We start from the raw sequence: 25,642 nt of genomic DNA on the forward strand, positions 1-25,642 counted from the left end.
TTGTTACAAAAAGATACAGATCACTAAAGATACATGTAAGACTGGTGGTCTGTCGACAACGCAATGTACGCCCAGGATAAATGGGACTGGGGTAAATTGACCTGAACATCTACATTGTGTTTAAACCCTACATTAAGACTTTTCTAACCCGGGCTCAAACCTAGGACTGTGGCTTCCACTCTGCAATGTGCACCCCATGTCAAAGTAGCCATTTCCCAGAGTCCCTTGCAAGTTAACCAGGAAGCAGCTTGCTTTGCAAAAGGTTCCATCTGTTCTCGCCCCCCTGCAGTTCCAGGAAGCTCTCTGAGGGTGCGCTTGCCGAATGAGTTAATGCTGATCAGAGGGGGTGCCAATTGCCAGGGGCGGGAGGCTTCAGTAACATGGGTGTGAACAATTCTCGTTTGTTTCCCGTGACCCAGGTAGAACATGAGGTGTCAGTACACTGCCGGAGAGAAAACGCCGGTTGGCACAACATTGAGTAGGTCTCCTGCTGGGAGATTTGTCCTATTTGCCATCAGTGACAGAAGCGTGGTAGGAGCTGGTGAGGAGGACAGCGCGCGCACACACACACACACACGGTGTGGCACAACAAGAGGAGGACTGTTTACTGCAGGGGTTCTGTTGAATGACCCAAAGCTGTAAGTGCTAGTGGCAGAAAGTTGTTCTATGACAACATACATTGTCTACATTCCCCAGCCACAGGTTTTGCAGTCAGATAGGGCAAAACAGAACTAGCCAGAGATACGCCTGGACCAGGCCACCGGGTCGATATGCCGATTCTCCACTTTCTCTTTTACAAAACATCTTTTAAAATGAGCCGGTCTGAAATTCCTGCTTCCTGGGTGACTCAGAAATGAAATGCCTCCAATGTAGCAGCTTGTGGGCCTGGAGCTTTCTTCTCCTTTGTCTGCTGCTCACTGTGTTTGTTCTGGAGATGAAAGCTTGTGAATGAATTAATATTTTTAGCACTACTTATTAAAACCCATCTCTCGAAATCTTGGGCAATATTGTTAATTAACATCTTCGTGATCACTGGCATTCCACAGCACTGTTTGGAAGCTTTAAAGGAAAGCCTCCAAACCCTACCCCCTTCCCCCAAAAAACCTAATGAACCAAGTCAAGAAGTGTAAACATTTGACGCAGCTGGTTGTTGGTTAAACACAGAGTGGATGAGCAAACCCTTCAGGCTGAGTCACCAAGCAGAGCTCTTTCCCAGGAATGAAACACAAGGAGTGTAAATAATTACGTTGGGAAGGCAGGGCAAAGAACTCAGGCCTCCTGCAAACCATTCCTGGTTCTGTCAGTGTACAGTCTGAGCTTAGGCAGGTTAACATCTTTACCCCTCATTTATCACATCTGTAAAATGGGAATATTGCTTTGCTTACTTTGTGGGTCTGCTGCAGAACTTCATTCACATTTGCAAAACACTCTCAAATCCCCAGGTGAAAGGTAACGCTCTAAGGTAGGGAAGCTTTGGAGACAAACCACTCTCAAAGCCCTGTGTTGATTGCTCCCAGAGCTGCTGTTCTAGGTACTCAAGGAAAAAAAGGAGACAGAAATGAATAGGGTTTTCATGTCTGAACCTACAGAGGCTTTGCCCAAGCAATTCTGTAGGGGCCACGGGAAAGGGAAAATTGATAGCAAGACTTTCTTGATCTTCCTCAAGAACATAATCGTCTATTTCGCTTGTTTCTCACTAGAACAGAGAGTTCTGAGATTCTGCTTTCAAAGAACAAGCCATCCCAGGTTTCTACTCACTATCCCCTAAGGACACCTGACTTTGAGCCAAGCACCAGGATTGACCTAAATAGCATTCGGAATCGGATTAGGATTTCATGATGTATGGTCAAGAGGTTACCAACAACAGCAAGTGATCTGACACACGTCCTATTTATACAAACCAGGCGAGAGAGTTAGTTCCATCTCCTTATCCTAGGGATGCACCTCGCCATTGGTCAGCCTAAATAATGACCTCTCAAGTGACAGACAAACAGGAAGGTGTAAGGAGGTGTAGAAAATCTCTGATTCATATCAAAACTGCCTCCCCAAGTGCCCATGCCTGCTCATTCCTCCTCTAATGACAACTTTCAAGTCTTCCAGAACAGATGGGACCATCTACCAAAGCATCTTGAAATGCCGGCCAAAGACCCCCCTCCCCCCACGCTCTTTGACACAGAAAGATTGTCCTTCCTGTCCAGAAGGCAACCAAAACACACCTCTCCAATCTTCCATTTGGCATGACTGCTGGGTGAAAACAAAGTCTGTAACGTGCAATACCACTGTTAAAACACTAGTATAACATTTTCATGCACACTGGACGGTTGGGGTGAGAGCTATGCATGGATGCCAGGCAGTCAAGTGAAACACTCTCACAGAGCCAAACCCTGAAGTCCTTGCGCAGTTTCTATTCAGTGCTTACTCAGACAAACCTTCCAAAGTCAGAGGCAATTTTGCCTGAGCACTTCAGAATCAGGTTCATGGTAAAATTCTATTTGCTACAAAGCAAATTTAATTTCATCGGAGGATGCTCGTAGACATCACAAAAGCAAAACATGCTGCTACTTGCTAGAAAATCTCCATACCAATTCAAATCACTTGCAGTATCTAACTTTGTTTTTTATTTTTAAATGACTCGTGTATTTGTGATAAAGGGGCAAAAGAGATGACAGAGGCTTAGTTAAAAGGATCATATCCATTAAAACAATGCAGTGATTGTTCATTGTAACAGGATTTCTTCACTGTAACAGGATTTTTGCTTGATGAAAGTACATTAAACGGAAATGAAACCGAAGGAAAATTTCACAATAACATGGGATTCATTTTAAACAGACTTGCACTGTAGAAGCAAACTGGGTATTTCATGTTAGGAAGTCACCTAAAATGACTCAAAAACGGGGAGAGGAGGAGGAAGGAAAACCACAGAAGTTGTACAAAGGCCTTGACACAAGGTCACAGAATCAAAGGATACTATAATCTATGGTTTTATCATCTTCTGTATACAGAGGCCTTGACACAAGATGGGCAGGTCTCCTGCATTCATGCCCATTGGCGTTGGCATAGCAGGATGCCTGCCATTCATGGTTGCCTTGAATAGGCGGAATAAATGATCAGTCAGTGGAGCGACTGGGCTGTCAGCAGCGATGCAGGACTGAACAAGAGCTTTCCTTCTGTTTGTCTGTTGGAAAGACACTGGGAATTGAGCAAGGAATGACGTTTTCCTTTGCTCATGACTAAGCAGCTACCAAAGATTTAGCCAAAAAAAGGAACAATGAAACCTTAGAGCAACAAACAGGATTTCCCCCTAATCAGGAGGTGAGAATCTATTCTTTATTTAAATTAACATTTTGCATAAGATACAATGACAGAAATTAAAAGGGGCAAATATCACAGATATGCTAAAAGTTGATCAACTCCTCTATTAGCGTTCCACCCCCTGCGAAGTTATAAAAGTCTGTTCTGGGTGCCTTTCCGAAATATCAAGCGAGGATGAGCTGTTTCAAAGCACTGCCAAGCTGACTACAAATCAAATGTCCATCTAATTATGTCAGTCCACTCCAGCCAATCAAGGCATGCATGAATGGCACCCGTTTGCCAGAGCCAATCAGACTGAAAGCAGGTCACATGCTCACTCTGTACATCAATGTCAAGCAAGTAGCTCATATTTTGGTGAGAACAAAGGGCCTTGCAATTTCAGGAGAGGAAAAAAAGTAGGGGTTTGGCTTGCAAGGAAAAGAATACACAACATGTTTAGCCAGCTGGAGGATGCATAAACTCAGGATAAAAAGTGCAGAATGGCTATTTGAAAAAGGGACATACTTGGTTTCTCCCCTTTCACTTATCTTTCCCCAATTAAATAATACTAATAACTGCCAAAAATATTTGCTTGTTACAAGAGCATCAGTTACATGCAATAGACCTCACTGACTCGTTACCTAACTTTGACCAGCCACATGTCAAAGCAACAGGATTAAAGCCCCATGGTGAAAGTCATGGACTCTTCCAGGTGTGAGTAGCAGTCAGGTACCCATAAACCAAGCAAGGGGCTGAGAGGCAGGTGCTAGGAAGGGGCTGACTGTTTGTTTACAATTCAAAGCCTGAAAAGGGATTTCAGGGAGTGAAATACATCCTCCACACTAGGAATGTTAAATATCAGTTAATTGATTAGTTGAGTAACCTCATTAATTCTTATCGGTTAGTCGACTGTCCTATTGTCCCCAGGGGAGGGGCTTGTCTCCCTGTGCTGCTGCCTCTAATAAAGAGGCAGCAGTGTGGGGTGGCAGCAGCCCCTGTCTAGAGAGGATCTGAGCTCCAGGACCGGTTACAAGCTGGAACTGAACCAGGCTGCCTGCCCACCCAGCTCCTAATACACTTTAAATGCAGAGGGGGTAGGTCCCAGACCTGGCACGAGCCAGGACTGAGTCAGACTGCAGGCCAGCCTGCTAAAAATATACTGGCATGGGAGGGAGAGGACAATGCATGTAGTCAATATCATTAACCTATAAGCTATTGTTTATTGGTTAATTGGTTAATCAGCTACACTATTACATCCGTACTCGACACCCACATAGACTTATAGCCCGAATGAAAAATAACTCATCCCCTGCCTCCCTTTAGTGATATCCCAGAATGTGATTATTTATTCATTTTACCGAGGACACATTCATCCTCTCCCTCCTATAAGTCAGTTTCACTGCCACCACCACTCTTAGCAAGATTCCTGCCACTGCTGTGCCTCCTTGGCATGTCTGAGGATCTGAACCTGCTCACTCTACCACCTGCATCTGCTTGTTGGTCGCCTCCCTCTGAAGGCAATGAAAAAAATACTCTCTCCGACTTCAATCTGAAATGAATCAGGCCCTTCACTAGCCTAGAAATGCCAGCACATTGTCACTTCCACTCTGTGTTGTGCAATCAGTGGTCTACTCTGTCCACACATCTATCTAAGCAATACCATCAGAGGGCCTAACCATACCAGCCACGACATCAGGGCTCATACAACTGCACATCCACGGACGCGATCTATGCCATCAAGTGCCAACAATGCCCCCCTGCCATGGATATTGGCCAAACTGGACAGTCTCTGCCACAAAGGATAAATGGACACAAATCAGACATCAGGAAAGGTAACACACAGAAACCCGTTGGGGAACATTTTAACCTGCCTGAACACTCATTAATGGATTTAAAAATAGCAATTTCCTCTTCAAAGGATTTTCACAAGTCTATTGCAGAGAGAGAGTGAGGAATTGACCCTCATATGTCAATTTGACACAGTTTCTCTGGGCTTGAACAAAGACATTACGTGGACGCCCCATTATAAAGCCAGCTTCTGTGCATTTAACACCTCATTGACATCAAGAGCTAAATATGGAAAACCTCCAGCCCACTCAGTAGCCTCGTTAGCACCGGCACTACAATTGACAGGTCTTTTTGTTTTCTGCCTTCTTTTTTCTGTTATAAACTCTGGATTCCCTTTTTCCCCACTCCAGCTTGTCTGAGGAAGTGGGTTTTGCCCACGAAAGCTCATGATCCTAGATGTATTTTTGTTAGTCTCTCAGGTGCCACAGAATGACTCGTTTGGAAGTTCCAGACTAACACGGCTACCCCTCTGGCACTTCATTCAATTATGTTGAGTGAAAAAGGTTGAATGTGTTCTCATATAAATGACTAATTACTTCTAGAGAGACAAGTTGAGGTGAGGCATCTCTTTTCCTGGACTACTGTCTGCCAATGGAAGAAACAAGATTTTGAGCTACACACAGCTCTTCATCTGGCCTGGAAAATATGCGCATTGTGGCAGAAGGTATAGCACACAGCGCGGTGATCCTACATTCTCAGCCCAGACGGGACCATTAGAACAGGTCATCTGATCTCCTGCATAGCATAGGCCATACATTTCAAACCTTTATTCCTGTATTCAGCCTGATCCCGTGTGTTTGACTAAAGCATGATGTCCAGAAAGGCAGCAAGTCTTCCTCTGGAGACACCGAGAGGTTTAGAGCACCCCACTCCTGTGGTTAGTTTGTTCTGGTGATTAGTCACACCCTCGTTAAAAACATATGCCATATTCCTAATCTGAATTGGTTTGGCTCTAACTTTCAGCTCTTGATTCTTGTTATGCCTTTCTTAGCTAGATTAAAGAGCCCTTTAATGCCTGTTATTTTCTCCCTGAATGTCTAAGACAGTCGTATCACAGTATGTCTGGAAAAGAGGCATACAATTGTGCACAGAAAAGACGGTATTATAATGGGTCAAAGCTAAAAGTGAGTGTGCAACCTTAAATTTGGCACACTCGGCCTTCAAAGCGCTTAACATTGCATCTTTAGCATTTCCTTATTGTAGCAGTTTGAGGGGTGAGGGTTAAATGTAATTAAATACAGGTTTTCAGAGACAGTGCTTTCTTTCACTAAAAAGAGACAATGTGACTGTTAGTTCAAGGCATCACAATTGTAGCAGATTTTGAGAACATTCAGGGAATGAAGGAAAGGAGAAAAGCATAAACATAATGCTTGATTTGGCTTCTTTGAGCCTCACAATGGTTTGAAGGTTATCTTCTGCAGGAACCTTTTATTAGTCTACATTTTTTGCTCTGTTTTGAAAAAAAAAATCAGAAGCTTGCTACTTTGAAAGGGAAATTTCAGAGTACAAAAACAGGACGTGTAATTAAAAAATAATGATAGAATATCACTCTACTGATAGGGGGAAAGCATTTAATGTATGCTAAACATTTTTCAATAGATTCCCTACCCTACGTTTCTTACTTAAAAGAAGCGTGCACTCTGGAAAGTTTACATATTGCTGTTCCCTGATTGGCAGTTCCATTTGTATACGCTGGAGTGACAGAGAACATCATGTTACCCTTCACATTCTAGTTCCAATTTTCATGCTGATGATGAGAATGCCATTCCAAAGCAAAAGGCCTGAGTCCACTCAAACAGACTCTGTCAGGTGACACAAGGTTGAGTCATCACAGATGCAATTTTCTTTTATTTATTTTGACTCCTATGATTAAGTTAGGCACAGCAAGGTGGACTGAGGAGATAAAACCACCGTGGACATAAAAAGAACTTCGAGGTGTGACCACTACAGTATCAAGGAACTCACTGCATGAGGATTCTAAAGCCCAAGACGACAATCTACTTTCTGGTGGAAAGGAGCACTGAAAATGAACACACACACCTTTGTTCTTCATAAGAACGGCCATACTGAGTCAGACCAAAGGTCCATCTAGCCCAGTGTCCTGTCTTCTGACAGTGGCCTATGCCAAGTGCTCCAGAGGGAATGACAAGAACAGGTAACCATCAAGTGATCCCTCCCCTGTCACCCATTCCCAGCTTCTCACAAACAGACTAGGGACACCATTCCTACCATCCTGGATAATAAGCATGAATGTATGTAGTTCTTTTTGAGCCCTGTTCAAGTCCTGGTCATCACAACATCCTCTGGCAAGGAGTTCCACAGGTTGTCTGTGTGCTATGTGAAGAAATATTAAGTGAAAGATGTACATTTTTTCCCTCTAACATAACACATTTCATAACACTTTTGAGGTATTTTATTTCCCACATCTTCCATTATTAGTGACATCTAGAGGCCTCAGCCAAATTGGGGCTTCATTGTGCTAGGCACTTCACAAACAGAGAACCATAACATTGTTTACACTGAAGCCCTTTTCCACCTCTCTGACACCGTGAAGGTGTCAGATCCCTAATGTGGATTTAGGCATGTTTTCAGTCCCCTTTACAATGCCACAGCAGCAGAAAGATGTCATGTTTCCTTTTCTCCTAGTAGAAAACAACCTCGGTGCTTCCCTTTAAAACATTTTCAGATTTTGGCACTTTTACAGGTACCTAAGGGAATTAGGGGCCTAAACCCCATTGACTTACAATGAGATTTGGGCACCTAACTCTTAGGTGCCTGTGAAAACTGAAGCTCTTTGACAGCTAGTGTGTCAGCTACATGTGAACAGAAACAGATCTAAATTAGCACGGCTTTTTGTTAAGTTTTTAGTGGATAGTTTTGGGGCACAAATCTGCTCCCCTTGATGGCAATACGAGTGTTCTACCATGACTTCAGAAGAAGCAAGTTTGGACATCACCACACTGTTCCACAAGGCACTTAATGAAGTGCTCAATTGCATTGCTGAATCTTGGACTATATCTGCGCACAAGTGCTGCCATCTGTTGGTTGCTTGAATCTTGGGGCGGGGAGGAGAAATGACCACAGTTTATTTCTACAACTCTCACACATCAAAAATTAGGCTCAGGTCAGACACCTGTGTTTTTGGACGTAAAGACCTTAATTTCATATCTCTGAGCCTCCCAGGTGTGTGGTATTGTTTTATTATATATACAGGCTGAACTTCTCTAGTCCAGCACTCGCTGGTCCAGCACCATCTGTGGTCTGAATGGCCAGATGGTCACTTATCACGGATGTGGCCAAGTTTCTGCAGGCCTATAAAGTTTAACAGCCACTGTTCTGGGTACGTCTAGACTTCAAGCCTCTTTCGAAAGACAGCATCTAGACTACAGCCAGTACATTCGAAAAACCGAGTCGCTTTTTTGAAAGAGAGCACCCAGGCAGTCTGGATGCTCTCTTTTGAAAACACAGTTCCAGTTCAATAGCACCTCTTGAAAGAGCACTTTTGAAAAAAAGGTGTTATTCCTCGTAAAATGAGGTTTTCCGCCATCGAAAAAACTGCTGCGTTCTTTCGATTTACTTTCAAAACAACGCGGCGCTAGTCTAGATGCAGGGGAAGTTGTTTTTTTTTTCCAAAAAAATCCTGTAGTCTAGACACACCCTCAATATTCTGTGCTATTATTTAGCTCTAATTTCCCCCTAAATGTCCTCTAACAACTCAGGAAGCAGTGGCCGCGTCAGCAATGCTGCTAGACAATATTGACCTCCCGTGGTCCAGAAAATTCTCGATTTAGCACCGGTCAAGTCCTAAGGGTGCCAGACGAGAGAAGTTCAATCTGTTGTGGATGTCCTCGCCTGTAAAGTTATCGAATTAAAATGACCATACAGATCACTGTTGCAAGCACTGTTATATATTTGCATCCTATCATGTACACAATGTGCCAAATGAAGTGCTTGTGATTTGCTAGTTATAATTATGCTGCTTTGTGTGGTTGTACATTTTTGTATTTGAAGGTATGAGTATTGGATTTCAAATGTTTGTTTCTGAGAGCTAGAGCATTACCAGTCAAGGTATTGCTTCACTTCCTGAATTTTCCCCAAAATGCCAGCTCAGCCCAAGAGGTAATGGGCCAAGATAAGGGTGACCAAAATGTCCTAATTCGATAGGCACAGTCCCAATATTCAGGGCTTTTTCTGTATAGGTACCTATTACCTCACCGCACAACTCCCATCTCAGTTTTTCCACACCTGCTCTCTGGTCACCTTAGCCAAGCTCCAACTTCTGGATCAGTAAGTGAGTAACAGAGTTAAGTGACTTCACAAAGTTAGCACAAGAAGTTAGTAATGGAACTGGGAACACATGGGGATTTATCCACTAGAACACAGTGCCACTGCCAAAAGTATTTGAAATCCCTTATCCTTGGGAAATCCAGGTGTAAATCTAGGATAATATCAGGATGGATAAAAAACGCTGTTTTAAAAATAAATCAGACTTTTCTTTATTTAAATAAAACATATTTTCTTCCTTAAAGCTAAACCCATTCAAAACTAAATGTGAAATGTTGACAATCTATACTAATGCCAAAACTTACTATGATTTATCAAAACAATGTACATTAAATAATATTAAAAAAAAACCAGCAGGACACATTTGCTGTAAAAGTGTCAAAAAGTCAGACTACTGAACAGATGGAAGTCACTGTCTATGCCCCTGGAGCAGGAGTCTGTGCTAAATCGTCTTAAGAAAGCAGTGGGCTGTTCTTCAGGTGCAGAAAGAATATTTTCTTCATTTCCATCAATTTAACTAAGGCCACGTCTTTACTTGCTGCACCAAAAATTGATCTTCTAGCATCCAGTTTAGCAGGTCTAGTTAAGACCCGCTTAATCGAATGCTGAGAGCTGCTCTGGTTGGCACCAGTACTCCTGACAGTCACAAGGAATAAGGGAAGCTGATGTGAAGACCTCACCAAGGTAGGTTTAAGGTAAGCCAACTCTAGCTACATATTTCACATCGTTGGAGTTGAATACCTTAACCCTATCTTCCAGGTCCAGTGTAGACCTGGCCTAATTCAATTCAATGATTAATCCATTCAGAGCTGAGAAATTGAGTAGATAAAAGCAGGAAGATGAGATCTCATGCTTCTAAAATCTTGATGGATGACGACGACCAGACACGATGGCTGTGTCTACACTGGCGTTATCTTGTGCAAAAGCAACCGCTCTTGCGCAAAAACTTGCTGCCTGTCTACACTGGCCGTGTGTTCTTGCGCAAGTAAACTGACGTTCTAATGCATGAAATCAGGGCTTCTTGTGCCAGAACTCTGACGCTCCCGCTCAGGAATAAGCCCTTTTGCACAACTGTTCTTGCACAAGAGGCCAGTGTAGACAGGCAACATGAATTTCTTGTGCAAGAAAGCCCTATGGTTAAAATGGCAATCAGAGCTTTCTTGTGCAAGAGAGCATCTACACTGGCATGGATGCTCTTGCGCAAAAGCACATGCCAATGTAGATGCTCTCTTCTGGAAGAGTTCTTGTGCAAGAAGCTGCCAGTGTAGACGTAGCCAATAAGTTCAATTCACTAACTGCAGATAATAATTCTTTTGCATAATACATTTGTTAGATTTATATACAAAACATGTTTTGAAACATGTATTTATTTTCTTGATATATTCAGCACACTAAAGGTAGCTTGCAGTAATAATAAAAATACCACCAAATACTTTTTGAAATCTGTTTTTCTGCATTTTAATTTAATTCCAATTTTAAACCTAATTGCAGATTCACACAAATTATAAATCAACAATTAATTGTTATCTAGCGAATAAGAAATGCATCATTCACCACTTTCTAACTATCGGAAGTGTAAAAATAAATACAGGAAAAAGTATGTTAAACTATGTAATTGCTTCAGTAAATGGACAGACACAGAATAGCTTACTGGTTAGAGAAACAAAAGAAAGAGATTTAAAGTAAAGGCTGCATTCAGATGCAAATCACCATTCAAAAGGTTACTAGCTAATGAGAATCAACTCCTTTTTAGGAAAATAACTAAAATATATACATAGAAAACTAGTGATTACTTAAATTAAGGTTTCCTGCTTGTTGATTTAAACCATATTAAATGGGGGGTGGGGACTCACTGTAAGAAGAGGAACACATGGTGCTAAGTTATTTTTAACAAGCACCATTTTTAAGCATCAGCAAAAGCAGGAGACAATGGCAGGTCAACATGTATTTATTTGTATATATCGCTGAACAACTTTAACAACAGGTCTTTGGACATTGTCTCTTTCACTTGATATTTTTCAATAGGAAGCTAGACCTGCAAATTAAACACGAAGGTGCCAGTGTCCCTCCAGACACAGTGAATCGGTTGAACTGGATTCTTGGCCTTCCCCAGATGGCCGTACCCTTGTGGCTACACACAACAAAAAGGGACATGATTTCTTTAAGGAGCAGTCATGTCCGATTATAGGGACACGGGGAGGGATATTAAAGCCAATCCATCAAGAGTTTACGTGATGGCAACCAACTCCTGGCGGCATTCGGCACCAGCACGTGACACATATGCAATTTTTTTTTTGTCAAAATAGCACTGCACCGTCTCACCGGTTTCAATTCTTTTGGTAATTTATTTCAAAAGACCTGTCAGCAAGATGTCTAACAACACAGATGCAAGCAAAAACAGGAAGAGAGTTTAAGAAGCCCATGATGACCCAGTTCCCGATTCTCTGCCCCTTTCTTCTCCTCCCACTGCCCCAGACCAGCTGGGGGATCAGACACCCACAACTCCCCCTCTCCCCCACCCCACACCAAGTCCATCTATAGTGCCCCTCTGCCAATACACTCAAACCCTCTCCCCTAGAGGCCAGTCGCGGAGCCCCCACCATCCCCCCCTGCCCAGATACCTTCACCTCCTTCCCCCAGAACCCAGCCCGTGTCCCCTCCCCACAGATCCCAGCAGCAGGGTCCCCCGTGCCCAAATATCAGCACTCCTTCCCCCTTACCCCCAGGCCAAAGGACAAACAGCCTAATGCTGGGTCCCTCAGGGAATGCTGGGAACTGCAGCTGCCAGGAACCCTATCTCCCTCTCTTTCTCCCCGGCACTGTCTTCTGTGTGCAACGTGGCTCTGGTGGGTCCATCGGTCCCTAGTGGTGGCCAGCAGCACTGCAGCCCCTGTCTGTGGAGGAAAGGAAATTCTGCGCACACAACCTTCAGTTCTGCACAATTCTGCACGGGCCAGTGGTGCAGAACTCCCCCAGGAGTAGATACTGTCAGCAATCGCTGCGCTTCCTGTAACGACTCCAGCCACAAAATGCGTAAGCCAACAGCCTCTGCTGTAAGCAGGGACAAAAGGCTAGAGAGGCAAGCTAGGAATGGTTGGAGAAGAAAGGCCATGGGAAAAAAAATACAGACTCATCTGCAATGGAGAGCCAGAAGCCACGTGAAAATGTACCTCACCCGGCACCAAGGTTCAGTGTAGGTTTTGAAATGTAGCCAGGATGAAATTTCAGAGACAGAAAATGCATCCTCTCATGCTGGGATCTTGACACAGTAGCCATTCATAACCTGTGCACATGCGTGGGTTAATAACGATTCCACACCTCCCGATGCATCTCCCTGGATGTACAGTATTAAAGATGCTCTCAGCTATCTATCCACACGTGATGGCTTTGAAATGTTCAAGATTCTCTGCCCACAATTCACATTACTTAGCTGTCAGAGGAAAGGGCTCAGATTTATGATGTGAAAATTACATTTTAACGAGGTGTCATATGTGTTTAAAGTTCTTATTCATCACTACACTGCCACCTCTTTTAACCGAGACGCACATGCAGTTAATTAGCATATTTTAAGGACAGAGGGTTCACCTTATCTGCATTGTAAAACTGCTTTAAAAAGACAACAACAAAGAAGCAGGAGGATTTATGGAATTACATGATTGCCAGCACGTGTCAAGAGAGCACCCTCTCTTATTAAACCCAAACCTGAGGGTGTAACATTTAACATGCACCCTGTGTGGTTCTAAATGTCAAAGTTACGTACAGTAGTTTAGTACCACATTTTATTGCATGCCTGGTAACACACAGTGCAAATATACAATATACAGAAGTTTCCAACACACATGGACTGATATAAATGCTGCATCTTGCCAGTTTATTCACTGCTTACGGGCATTGCTATTTATTAATTTCACACACGTGTCAGGCACACAGCACGGTAATGGATGGGCTTCTAGACATAACTTAGATCAAGAGAATGAAACATTTCCTCCGAAACAGGAAGCATATATTGCTAATCCTGTTGAAGCGAATCAGCTGTCTCGAACAGACCAGAATCAGGGTGGAGGCTTTCCAGCTAGGAAACTGCCTGCCAAGGGAACTCCACTGCTCACAGTTACTAAAAAAAGGCTGGATGAAAATGAAAAGCTTGCATCATGTTCTAAAAATAGATGTGCTTAGACTCCAACGAGAATTCCAACAGGAACTAATTCCACACACCAGCCAATCTTGCTTTGAGAGGTTTCACCCTCAGGAGAACAGCTAGGGGCTTGTTTCAGGTGCCACATCAGGGCTCATGGTTGGTCTCCAAGGTATCTTGGAGCTAAACCATTTGGAGTTTGCAGACAGCAATTAGCCTCAGAGAACGGCTCTGAATCCAGTGTGCATTGGACTGCATTGTTGTACCATGCTCTCCTTGGCCTGCCCCACCTAAAAAGGCCAGGCAGCCTCATTCAATAATAGCTAAAGCTGCTAAAAGGCTGTCAGAGATAGGCTGGCTACAGCACCTCACCAGTAGCCTGCCTGTGGGCTGACAAAAGTATGGACCACTGCCATGAGGACAGGATACGATTTCCCACCAGCACTGAGCATTTTCAGTCTAGGACTGCCAACCTTCCAGGATTGGCCTGGAGTCTCTAGGAATTCAAGAGGAATCTTTAACGAAAGAGTATGTCATGCACTGAAATCTCCAGGAATACATCCAACCGGAACTGGCAACCTGACTCTATTCTCTGTCTCTTCAAGTGCTAGGAGCAGATGAGCCCCGTATGAGCTTGAGAAAGCCAAGGATTTTAACACCCAATGAGTGAATGTCCTCACAAGTGAGGGTGCACCCATGACGACTGGCACTTATTCAAAAGGCTTCCCCCCCCCCGGCCAACAAATGTCACCACTGTTGTATCCAGGGGGAGCTTAAGGACTTGTCTTCTTTGCAGAGTTAACTCAAGTGCTGCTCCTGCCACAAATTCCACACGCACGTAAGAATATTTAGCTTGAGTGGGATGGAATTTTAAACTCCAGCCTGCTGGCCCATCGGGGGTCTAGGCGACAGCTTGCATTAGCAACTGCAAATCCAATCAGCGTGGCTGTTCTCACTCAAGCTAGGTTAAGTGAAGTGTATCAAGATAGCTCAAGTTAGCTGCAGTGAAGGCATAGCTGAAATCAGCTAGCTTTCTGCTCTGCTCAAGAGGAAAGCAGAGTATAGATCTCTGCCTTTCAGTCTGAAAGTAACAGACTAAGTCACTGACCTGGCCTTGTTGCCTGACAGTAAGTATAAGCCACAAATCCATAGGTAAGGGCCTTTATGGACACAGAACGCTCCCATTCAAAGCTACGTCAGGATCACATAACTGTAGACGAGAGCAAGGAGGTATGAAATTATTTGTTCTCATTTACCGCCGAGTTCATAATGAGTGCTGGGGCCAGATGCACACTATATTGTTTCACTTGCCTAGAAAACAGAAACTGGCAGGGCCGGAACACAACATTTTGGCCCCTGAGGAGGGAGCTCAAATGACACCCACATGACTCCTCGCTTGGGCCAAAACTTTGAAAGGTCTCCGTTCTTCCTGTTCTACTCCACTCATGGCAGTGCTCAGCTACCTACCCCGATAAAGGAGAACTAACAACTTAAAATTTCTTGTTCAAAAATTGTAAGTAACGCTTAACTTTCAGGGCAGAGAGAATACATCTGCACCAGCAGCAGACACAATTTTCTACACTCTGGGTCCTAGTGGCGCAACCCCCGCCACCACAGTCTGGCACCTGAGGCAGCTGCCTCAGTTTGCCTCATGGTAAGGCCAGCCCTGGAAACTGTACACGTCTTGAGAAACGGATCAAAGATCTACCTGCTTTGACTGTAGCTGTTCTAAATGGACACCCTGTCCTGCACAGAGCCACAGGTAACTTACTCTCTAATACTTAAAGATACTGTGACCATTTCCCGCTCCCCCCCCCCCCCACCATGCTTTCTTAAGTTTGGCTTATGAGTATAAATATGCATAACTCAAAGATGCTTTAAACGAAACACCTCTGATTTTAGTGTTACAATCTGATGGAGCGGTATGTCCTATTTTGGTGTGCAAAGTAAAGTCAGAAATATGAAGTGTGAGACTGTTTATAGTTTAAAATGTGCTAATGAGAATCATTACTGGTGCCCCCTGGAAGCCTTAACAACTTGGTGATCAACTTAACAACTTGTAAACAGCTTGGTTTGTCCTATAAGTTCAAAGGTGATTGAACTAGCCAAGACATGTGATTCCATTTTGACCTTGGTAGCTTTCCATGTAAGGCGGGGGGATGTAGAAAAAAAAAAGGTTCCCACCCCATAGGAAAGGCTATTTAAGCAATGGGAAGCTATCAGCCCTTTGTCTTCAGCTGGTCTAATAAACCCTGAAAAGATACAAAGAGCTGGGTACCCAGGTCAGGCGAAAAAGAGTCTCTGACCTGAAGATTATACCTAGAAAGGATTCGGTTTGCAACACATTTTTTGAAGTGAATTAGCATTAGCTCTGAGTTTACTTTTCATTTTAACTTAGAAACTTACTTTGATCTGTTTTCACATGCAACACCTAAATTCTACTGTTTGTACTTAATAAAAACATTTTTGTTTTCTAGCAGGTCCAGTGTAAATAATTGTTACCTGGATGGAATAACCAGTGTGCATTTCTCTCTTTTCATGAATAAAAAAGGCAAACATCATCACGAGCTTTTACTGTGTAAAACTTCTATGCAGAGAAAGACGAATTTATTTGGGTTTTGATCCCCTTTGGGGGTTGGTTTCCTGATGCTATGACCTAGAATTGCTGAAATGATTCAGCGTCTGCATTGTTCCTCAGGGAAATGGCTACACCAATTCTGTGCCTCGTCTGGGGAAAACCAGAGGATCCGACCCAGCAGGACGTGGTGGTGGGGAGCCCCAAAGAGGAAGAAGGCAGGTGTCAGTGGCATGACGAGCAACCCAGAGAACAATCCCAAGTGGTCTTCTGTGATTGATTCTGTCACAGATTCAACACTTGAGAGCCTAACATTTCTCCCTGCAAGGGTCTACACAGGAGAAACAACTTTCCACACTTTCACCAGTGGCATAAATCCATCGGTGCCAAGAGGACAGCCTTAGACTAGACCCTGAGCCATGCATGTGTGTCTCCTAGCATGAATTACAGTGAAAAATACAAAAAGAAAACTGCTCTCCAGAGGGTGAGCACATGTTCATAAACAGATTGCTCTGGTGAAATAATGCTGCTCCCAGTGAAACTGGTGTAAATCCAGAATAACTCTGCTAAAGCCAATGAGACGGCTTTGGATTCCCATGGCAATATCAGAGTGGAATCTGATGCAAGGCCTTGAATCCTGATAATTATTCATAATTCAAGCATTTTGTTCTGGGAAGGGTTAGGGCTTTACAGATCAATTCTGTGGCTCTCCGGCAGGTTGAGTACCATTGACTTACATCTGCAGCCCCCAACGTTAACAGGCCAGACTGCACCTCTCTCTTAAAGGGGTCCAGAGTGGGGAAAGGGCCCCATGTAATAAGCAGGGGGTCCTTTGCTCCTCTCTGCGCTCCCCAGGTGGGGAGGTAGGGACAGGACTGCTATTGTGGAGGATAAGCAGCACCCCATCAGCAGGTATCACTGTCCAAACACCACCCTGCTTTTAATCCAGAAGTGTAGCAGGAGACCAAGGTGGGTTTCTTCAGATGACACATGTCAGCAGGGTCACCGGATGGGGTGATTAGAGCGAACAGCTCGGATTAAAGTTAGAATCATAAAAAGGTATAGGAAAGGATTTTCACATCTTGGGCACAACTCACCTGTTTCTTCCTCCACTTGATTCAGATGCAGAGAGTTATAAGCAATACAGCAGAGGAGGCACACTGCTACTGCACTGGAACCTCTTGGAGCACCTGCTGTGGAGAATGCTGGTGGAAGTACAGAGTCCTTCTCAATGTTACTTCCAGCCAAGAGGCATGAAAACCAACCAGCGGAAGATGTAAGACGGAACCAATTCACCCACAGGCATCCGTGAAGACAAAGATCCCAACAGACTGAAGAGCAGGAGGTCTAGACTACTGCCTTCTATCCAATACCACCTCCTGGAGAAATGGGTTAACAGTCAGCTTCACAAGTTTTGTGGATGCTAAGGAGACCTTCCCTCAACAAATTCCTTTACAGTAATTGAATCCAGCTCCCAGTAAAATAACAAAGAAGGCAACGCCTTAAAAATCAGCATTTAATTAGCAGTTTTTGAGAAAAATCAATATTCGGTTTCACTCTGTAAAAAGCTGTCTCCAGTTCAATTGATTTCACTTGACTGTGTTACAGATCTAAGATTTCAACATGCCCCCTTGTCTACTTCTTTAAACTACTGCAGAGGCCAAGCCGGTAACTTCCCATGATCCCTAGCTTCTGATCCCCTGCAAAGAACTAAGGTCTTTTGTTTAATTTCAGCAATTGCATTTACACAACATTTTTTTTACAGCAGTGCTCTCCAGAGTGTACAAAAGCTACATTTGGAGATGCACTTTTCAATTAAAATCCACACAGAAGTATTAATGGGGCGAAGGGAAGAAACTGAAGTGATTAGAAGCCTTATTCTTCTAGATTGTTTTGAGAGAAGGTAGAAAGAATGCTTGTCTTTAAAAAGCAAAGATTTAACCGCCTGCTTTTGTGGTTAGTTTTGTTTTTACTAGATTTCTAATATGCCACTAGCTATTTAGTTTGAGACACAAATCACTGTTCTTATTACACTCAACTTCTGTTTGTCAAACACCTTGTTTCTACACGTCTTCCTGATCTATTTTTAAGAGAAAATTTGATGTCCGCATCAATTTTACAATCTTTATTTTCCAATTAAACCCATGCTGTTTACATATTGTGAATCTGACACTGTAACGCTACAGGAATGGGCTACTGAACTATTGTATTCTTGAACTAAAGACGTCAATTAATTGTAAATGCTCTGCACAACTCAGGCACCTGTAAAATGGGTGGGAAATTAAGATATCCATGTATTTTTCTTAAAAAGAGAGCATATTCCTTCTTTGCTCAGAAGAGTGCTATAGCTATTATTGTCCTCCACTTCCTGAGCTATTGTGCTGTTCCCTGTTAAAGGTGATGCTTTTCAGGGACTGATTCAACACCCACAGACGTCAATGTCACAAACTCCCATTGATGTCAATGTGCAGTATATTGGGCCTTAAATCATGGGAGAAAGAAACAATCACAGTCTTGGTCTACAGCGTGAAGATTCTCTCTCCCTTATCCATCACCACTTCCAAATATATTGTGCGTTGTGTCATTTTACAAATGTCAGTTCTCCTACCAGCTCAGAAATGAGTGATTCTGTTGGATTGGGAGGTACAACAATGCCCTCGCCCCCAAATGAGGCTGCATGGGGAATTTTGCAAGTTTACTCTTTAAAAAAAATACTTATTTATCTTTGTGATGCTGCATTTGAGAATGCATCATTTGTAGGATCAGTGACTGTGAAAGACCCATGCAGCCCTGGTGACCGGTGACATCCCAGGATGATGTCTTGTGAGATGTTTTCTGTAAAATGGGAAGTCACACACACACACACACACACACACACACACACACACACACACACACACCTACTTATATGTCCTGGTGAGGGGCAGGAGGTGGGGATATGCATCAGTGCTCAGCTTTACCTGTTCACAAAGGTAATTCAAAGAGGGTTAAATTCCAAGCTTTGTAACAACTGTGAACAGGATTATTTTGGCTGGGGCGGGGGAAGGGCTAAAGCCTCTATATTAAGGCTACTTTAAGCACACCGTTGGAGAAGCCCCAAACCACTGCTCAGCTCTCAATTTTAACTTTGGCACTCAAAAAAGAACAAAAAAATCACTTGTTGACAAACCTGCAACCACCTGATTTCTCACTGAGGTGAGATTTATTATTTGTAAGAGATTCAACTATTGTCCACGACCAATGTGTGAAAAGGGACAGCAGAGACTCTGCTGAAGTATACTGAAAAGATTTGTCAAAAATAGGATAAAATATACTACACTAAGAAAAGAATGCAATTGATTTTTGCTCCTTTTGGATGACTGTCAACTCACATATTGTTCCGTTTCACTCCACTGCTCCAAAAGTATGCGTTCGTCATTAACTTGTGGTGTGAAGTAATATTTTTCATTTTTTTCTCCTCATCTGAAATCTTTCCTAGATTGATACCCTCAAATTCTCCCCTCTTCTTTTCCACAATGGCAACCAGGGGTCCTTTGTCCCATGTGTCTCCTCTCTTCCCTGCATGTTGCTGTACAGACAGAACTTATTTTCCCTTCTGCTTATTCCCAGATGTTCAAAGTGACAATTTCCTTTAAAAGCTCTTTATCTAAATGTGATTTTGTGTTCACTAATCACAGCCTATGGAGTAAAGGATGGGTCAGGCTAACACTAACTCTTCCGTGTCCTAGTGCACATCTTACACTCTCCTACTGTTAAGTTCTTATTGTACATTTAGATCTCTTGGAAGGGAACTACATTAATGTGAACTGGGAACCTTTTATTGTGGGCCTGCAATAAACAGGGAATTGCAATATAGCGCACTGGTACACACTGCTATTCACCTGCCTGTACTGAACTGCAAAGCTACAGAGACAAGTCCTGAGCATACATGTGCACCTTGGTGTGGTGCACTAAAAGTTCTGTAGTGCCCTTTGGTCTACCAAGCTTTGACGTGCAAGGTGTGCTATCAGGCTCCACAGAGACAGTGAGTGTGCCTCAGTCTAGTGCAAAACTGATTCATGTACCAGCTTTCTTCCAACTAACATGTTCATGTAGATAGGCCCTTATTCTCTTTTGTTATCATATTTCACAAAGTGGGGAGATTTTAGGAGAAAAAAACAACACATTAATAAATATTTTACTTTGAAAATTATATGAACCATGTCTTTCCTTTTACCTGCTCAGCATTCAGGACAGATGCCTCTAGCACAGATAAACTGAATTTATATCATTATTGCATACCGTCTGTATAGAAACAAACACTTCAAACCCTAAAAGAAAATCATCAAGACACCTGCCCAATTTAGTGAATTAGATCCAAGTTCATTGATCATGGAGTAACTCTGGATTTACCCTTATGTAACAAGGAAGCACTTGATTTAAGTTAATGAAAAATCAGGCAAATATAATTCCTGTAAAGATGTCTGATGGAAATCCACTGGAAAATGGATTTCTTTTCGGGTTGAGTCTTTACCTAGAAATGGATTACAATTTCCTTCTATTAAGATTTTTAAAAATGACCAGCTCAAACTGATTTTTAATATAACAGCAACACAAATGATCAAAGGGGGGAAAACACACGAAAAACAATCTGGATCATGTTACCTGCACTGAAATTAATCATGAATACACAGGACAACAGACAAAATGTGTGAGTGCGCATGCATATGCAGGAATGTATTAGGGGTCAGATTCTCTCCTCGTGTAATTCTGCAACATCTCATCAACTTTATTGAAGCTACACTGATTGGAATCAGCTAAGACTCCACCCCTTGGTATTTACACAGTGAGAGCAACATGTTTCACATAAGTAATGTTCTGTCCTAAAAAGCTGAGGGGATTCAATTGATAGAATAAATTCAATGGAAGAGGCATTTCCGCTGGTGATTCTGATGATCTGAATAAGAATGTGGACTTGTGGAGGTTGGCTCAGGCTTAGCAGTAAAATTTCTTTCCCATTTCCATTTATATTCAAAGTAAGCTAACAGAAAATGTTCTTTAAACGGTAAAGCGTGTCCCTGAAGCAACTAAGCATTAACGGTGACAAGTATAGGGCCTTAAGTCATGCACACACACACGATCAAAGAGAAATATATTTGCACTTCACAGCCTGTTTGCAAAAACCAACCAACCAGCTTTGTGTTCTAGATAACAGAAAGCCAAAAGCAAACCTTAACACTGAAACTTACCTGATCTGCTGTCCAGTGGTCCGAAATCCAAAGAATACTTCACCACGTGATAGTTGTTCCATACGTAAAGGAGGTTGTCCCGGGGGTTATAATCCACAGCAGCGATGTACTGGTACGAGTTTGGAAAGGGAACATCCACCAGACTATCCTTGCTTTGGTCAGTGTTGTAAATATAGTCTATCTTATTTCCTGTGGCTTCATTGTCGTCATCTTCGTACACAGACTTCACCACGTATAAAATCCCACAGATCATGAAAGCGTTGGATGCTGACCTTTTGTCATAGGCCGTATCCCACGTCCCTTCAATCCTTAAGGTGTAAGGGTTTAACTGGCTAATGACAATTTTGCCATTGTTTTGTTCTGTTGCATAGATTACCCATAGCCCATTCTCATCCACCGCCAGGTCTATGTCAGATTTGCCTCCCCACCGATATGGAGAGGTGTCATGGTAGTTGGCATTAGCGATAATAGCCTCCCCACTTTTGATTCTTGTCCTCAGGTCAAACTTGACTATATTCCTGGTTCGCTCCTTGTTGAAGAACAAAGCCCCGTCATACACAACAAATCCGGTGCCATCTACCCGGTGAGGAAGTTTATAGGTGGTTGTTGGTCTCCCAGCTATGAAATCATCCTTGGAAGAATACTCCGTCAGTGTGTCAGTTCTGTACGGGGTCCAGGGCATGTAGTAAATCTTGTCTGAAGCCTGCAGAGGATCCTTGCACCAGGCCCCAGACTGATGGTCTGATTCAAATAAATGTTCACTCTGGTACACACCTTTTAGGAGGCCAGGACAAAGAAAAACTGTTGGAGGGGAAAAGAGTTAAACACAAAAAAGAAAGTTAATGAGCGCCCCATGGACTTGGCATTAACTCCTAATAGTTTACAGTTCTGCAGCAGAATAGCATCAGCCCACAACAAAAGTAGTCTATCTGCAGATTTCCTGCACCTCGGGCAGTGTGCGTGTCTAGAAGAGGACATGTTCCTCCATGTTGATTTTTGCTGCCTTTTCAATCAACATCAGTTCATTTTTTTAAACCACCTTTGGAAACTATTTTTTACTGGTGTGCTTACTTGGGCTATTCATCTTTGTAAACTCTGAAATGAATATGTATTCCCTACGGGTATATAGGTTTGTATTTTCAGATTATATTCTACACTACATCTATACCTACTAGGTGAAGGGGTAGATATCTGGGGGATTGTTCCACATCTTTAGTTTGAACAGTCCACTGAAGATTGCCCTGGAAATGGAATTTTTTAAAAAAATCCCAACCTTACAGCCCAGGTGGAATGAAATATTTAAAAGGTACCATGGCAAAGCAGAGGCAAATCCCTCGGCAACAGAAAGGAACATTGAAAGCAAATAGGAAGACAAAAATATCCTGCTGTTGGCCATAACTAGCAATAAGATTTTTGAAGCCACTACACAACACACAGAACATGCAGTCCACACAATTAAAAATGAACAATGGATGAATACTGAGAGGAGAAAGAAAAGACAGGAAGCAAGGAAGGAAGAAAGGAAAGAAAAGAATAAAGTTCGCTGGAGAGGAACCCAAGGTCTAGATTTTAATCAGTTAAAAAATGTCCTGTTAAACACAGTAGTATTCAAACTTAAAAACATATACCTTCTACGGTTATATGAGAGGAGCACACAGGAATGGCGTGGCTAGCTATGCTTTGCTGCTCAGACTTCAGAATGGAAATGGGACAGGAATCAGCTGGTTTTTAGAGTGATATGTTGCATGGATGGAGGTTGGGAGAAGACAACTAAAAAAAAAACTGAAATCTTATCTCCAACTGAAGGAGAACTATTTGCAATGGCGCGGTACATGCAGTGTCGCCCAGAGCACGATATGGTGAACAATAAAATGATTGCAACATGTGACACAAACAAAGGTGTAATCTAGTTTATATTCTCCCTTGGACACCCAGATCAATTCTCATGCACTAAAGGCATGCATGCGTATTAAGGAAAGAATATACTGCAAATACACGTGTTGGCGTGCCAGGAGTGTGAAAGGATATGACAGTATCAAAAACCGATGGAGGGAGAGAAAGTAAATTTCATGTGTACCCAAAGGCCCTAATTCTGCAACTGAGGCAGGCATGGGGGATCCATATGCTGATGCAGACTGAGCTGGAAGTATGCGTTTGGAAACAATACCAAGGGGCCGGCCTAACTCACAGAAAGGTCAACTGCAGCTTTGTCATTGACCTCGGTGTGAGTAGGAGAGGACTCATCCCATAAAGTAACTCCTCACTTAACATTGGGATTATGTTCCTGGAAAGTATTATTTTAGGCAAAATGATGTTAAGTGGATCCAGTTTATCTGTAAGAATTAATGTATAGGATGTGTGTGTGTGTGTGTGTGTGTGTGTGCGCGCGCGCAGGATTAGATTCCAGGAATTTTTTTTCCAGCAGACAAAAGACAGTATATTCATATCTATTACATATTTGAGAGCATTTGAGTGTCTGTTTGTCTGTCCATCCATGTCCTTGTTTGTTCAAGGACTCCTCCTAAACAGTAAGAGCTAGGACACCAAATGTGGTGTGCAGCTTCATGCATAACTTAAAGCAAGGTCAGGCTGTGATTGTGTCCGGGTAATGGGATGTGCCTGAAACGTGCACATTTCTCATAAAACAGAAAGAAGGGTCTGCTAGTAGGGACGGTTATACTGTAGAATGACCACAGGGGGCAGCAAGGGGCCACAGTCGTGGGCCAGGGCAGCTATAACCCGATTGGGGCGGCTGAGGGAAAGGGTAGAGAAAGGTTCAACTAACTTCTGTATATTTGGGGAGTCTGTCTGTCTGTCCCCAGCTGAGGGACATGCACCCGTCTCCCAGCTTTACCCGCTGCTGCTGCAGAAGCCATGAAGAGCCGTGCCTCGCCTGGCCCCACGCTGCAGCAGTGAAAGAGAGACGAGGTTGCCCTCTCTCCAACCTCCTCACCCATTCCCCACAGAGCAATGATTTAAACGAAGAAAAACAAAATGATTTGAGTGAAGGATCTGAGCAAATTCTCTTGGACGGAATACGTTTCAAACAATTTACCACAGTACCCAGCAGCGCTGATCGTACAGCTTGGCTGAGGCGGAGGAGTGGACCATTTCCTGGGAATGCCTTGCTACTAAATGATGAAGTAGCAATGGTGGGGCTCTATTGCTCATGTAACCTCACACCGTAGAGGCAGCATGGAGGGAGGCAGGAGGGAAGGAAAAAACCCAATAGATGCACTAGAGTGGCTGCAACCACTTCCCCGCAGAAATGGGGTGTGGAGTGGGGGGCTGGATGAGGGGAAGGAAGAGGGACTTCCTGACATCAGCATTAAGCAGGAGACTCCTGGGAGCAATTCCAAGGCAGAGGCAGGAGCAGCAGGGCAGTACGGGGAGGAGCAGCTGAACTTCAGCTGCCCAGCTGCATCCCTCCCAGGGAATTGAGGGGAGCTGATGGGAGCTGCCAGCCCATAGTGCTTTCAAACCCCGTAAGACCTGCCTGCTTTACCAGAAAATCCCACCAATGGTGGACAAAAGCAGGCAGCCAAAGGACGTTATAAGGAAGCATTACACCAATTTACATGAGCATGCATTCGAATCGATAAGCAATAGGTGACAATGAAACAATGTTAAGTGAGGAGTTCCTGTATCACAATTCAGCCAATGTTTGTGTGTACGTTTGCAGTATGAAGATGACCTAAAACGTGACTTGCCAGGCAAAAGTGTCCCATTAGACTTTTCTGTTAGCGTGGGACTAGTATACAAGGCAGTTGAATTACAACTTGCTTAGAAGTCAACCCATTATTTTCAACAGCAAAAAAGTTCATTAAGGCCTGGGGGGGGGGGGGGGGAAGAGCATAGGAAAAATCACAAATTCAACTGACGTAAGAAATTTGATGCCACATTCTCAGTTACTGTAAACTGAAGGAACTGCATTGGAGCCAATGTAGCCATGGCACCATTTTACAATAGGTAATGTATGAGACTTTGTTTTTCAGATTCAGATGTATGGGACTCATGTTTTTCAGATTCTGTTGGATGTGGGAGGAGGAAACTAATTTACACTTTGGACTAGAAAATTAAGAAAGAAAACTGTATCCGTCTTTTCAGCAGAAAAAACTGTATCATCTTGTGAAGTTGAGCAGCAGAGAAACTAAAACTTTAACAAAAAAATGAGAATTAATGACAAAGGTATTTCAGCTAAAACGTTAAACTGTTATATAACTTAGCCTATAAATAAGTAATATATATATATAATTTGAAAGGTATTTAATTACCTTTTTG

At 43.0% G+C, this 25,642-nt stretch overlaps 1 protein-coding gene across 17 annotated transcripts in view; it reads right to left on the reverse strand.

Annotated features, from left to right (window-relative positions):
- The window catches only part of ADGRL3 (adhesion G protein-coupled receptor L3), a 630,261-nt gene that overhangs the window by 228,501 nt on the left and 376,118 nt on the right, over positions 1–25,642 (reverse strand). For 15 of the 17 annotated variants that reach the window (XM_089778190.1, XM_089778189.1, XM_089778187.1 and 12 more), the window contains one exon: positions 21,362–22,162. The exons of the other annotated variants lie outside the window; for them this stretch is intronic. In XM_089778190.1, coding sequence (XP_089634316.1) covers positions 21,362–22,162 — 801 coding nt within the window. The remainder of the gene's footprint in view (positions 1–21,361; positions 22,163–25,642) is intronic. 17 annotated transcript variants of the gene reach the window in all.

The sequence above is a fragment of the Pelodiscus sinensis genome, chromosome 4, assembly GCF_052426305.1.
Source record: "Pelodiscus sinensis isolate ZL-2025 chromosome 4, ASM5242630v1, whole genome shotgun sequence".
Classification (NCBI taxonomy): Eukaryota; Metazoa; Chordata; order Testudines; family Trionychidae; genus Pelodiscus; species Pelodiscus sinensis.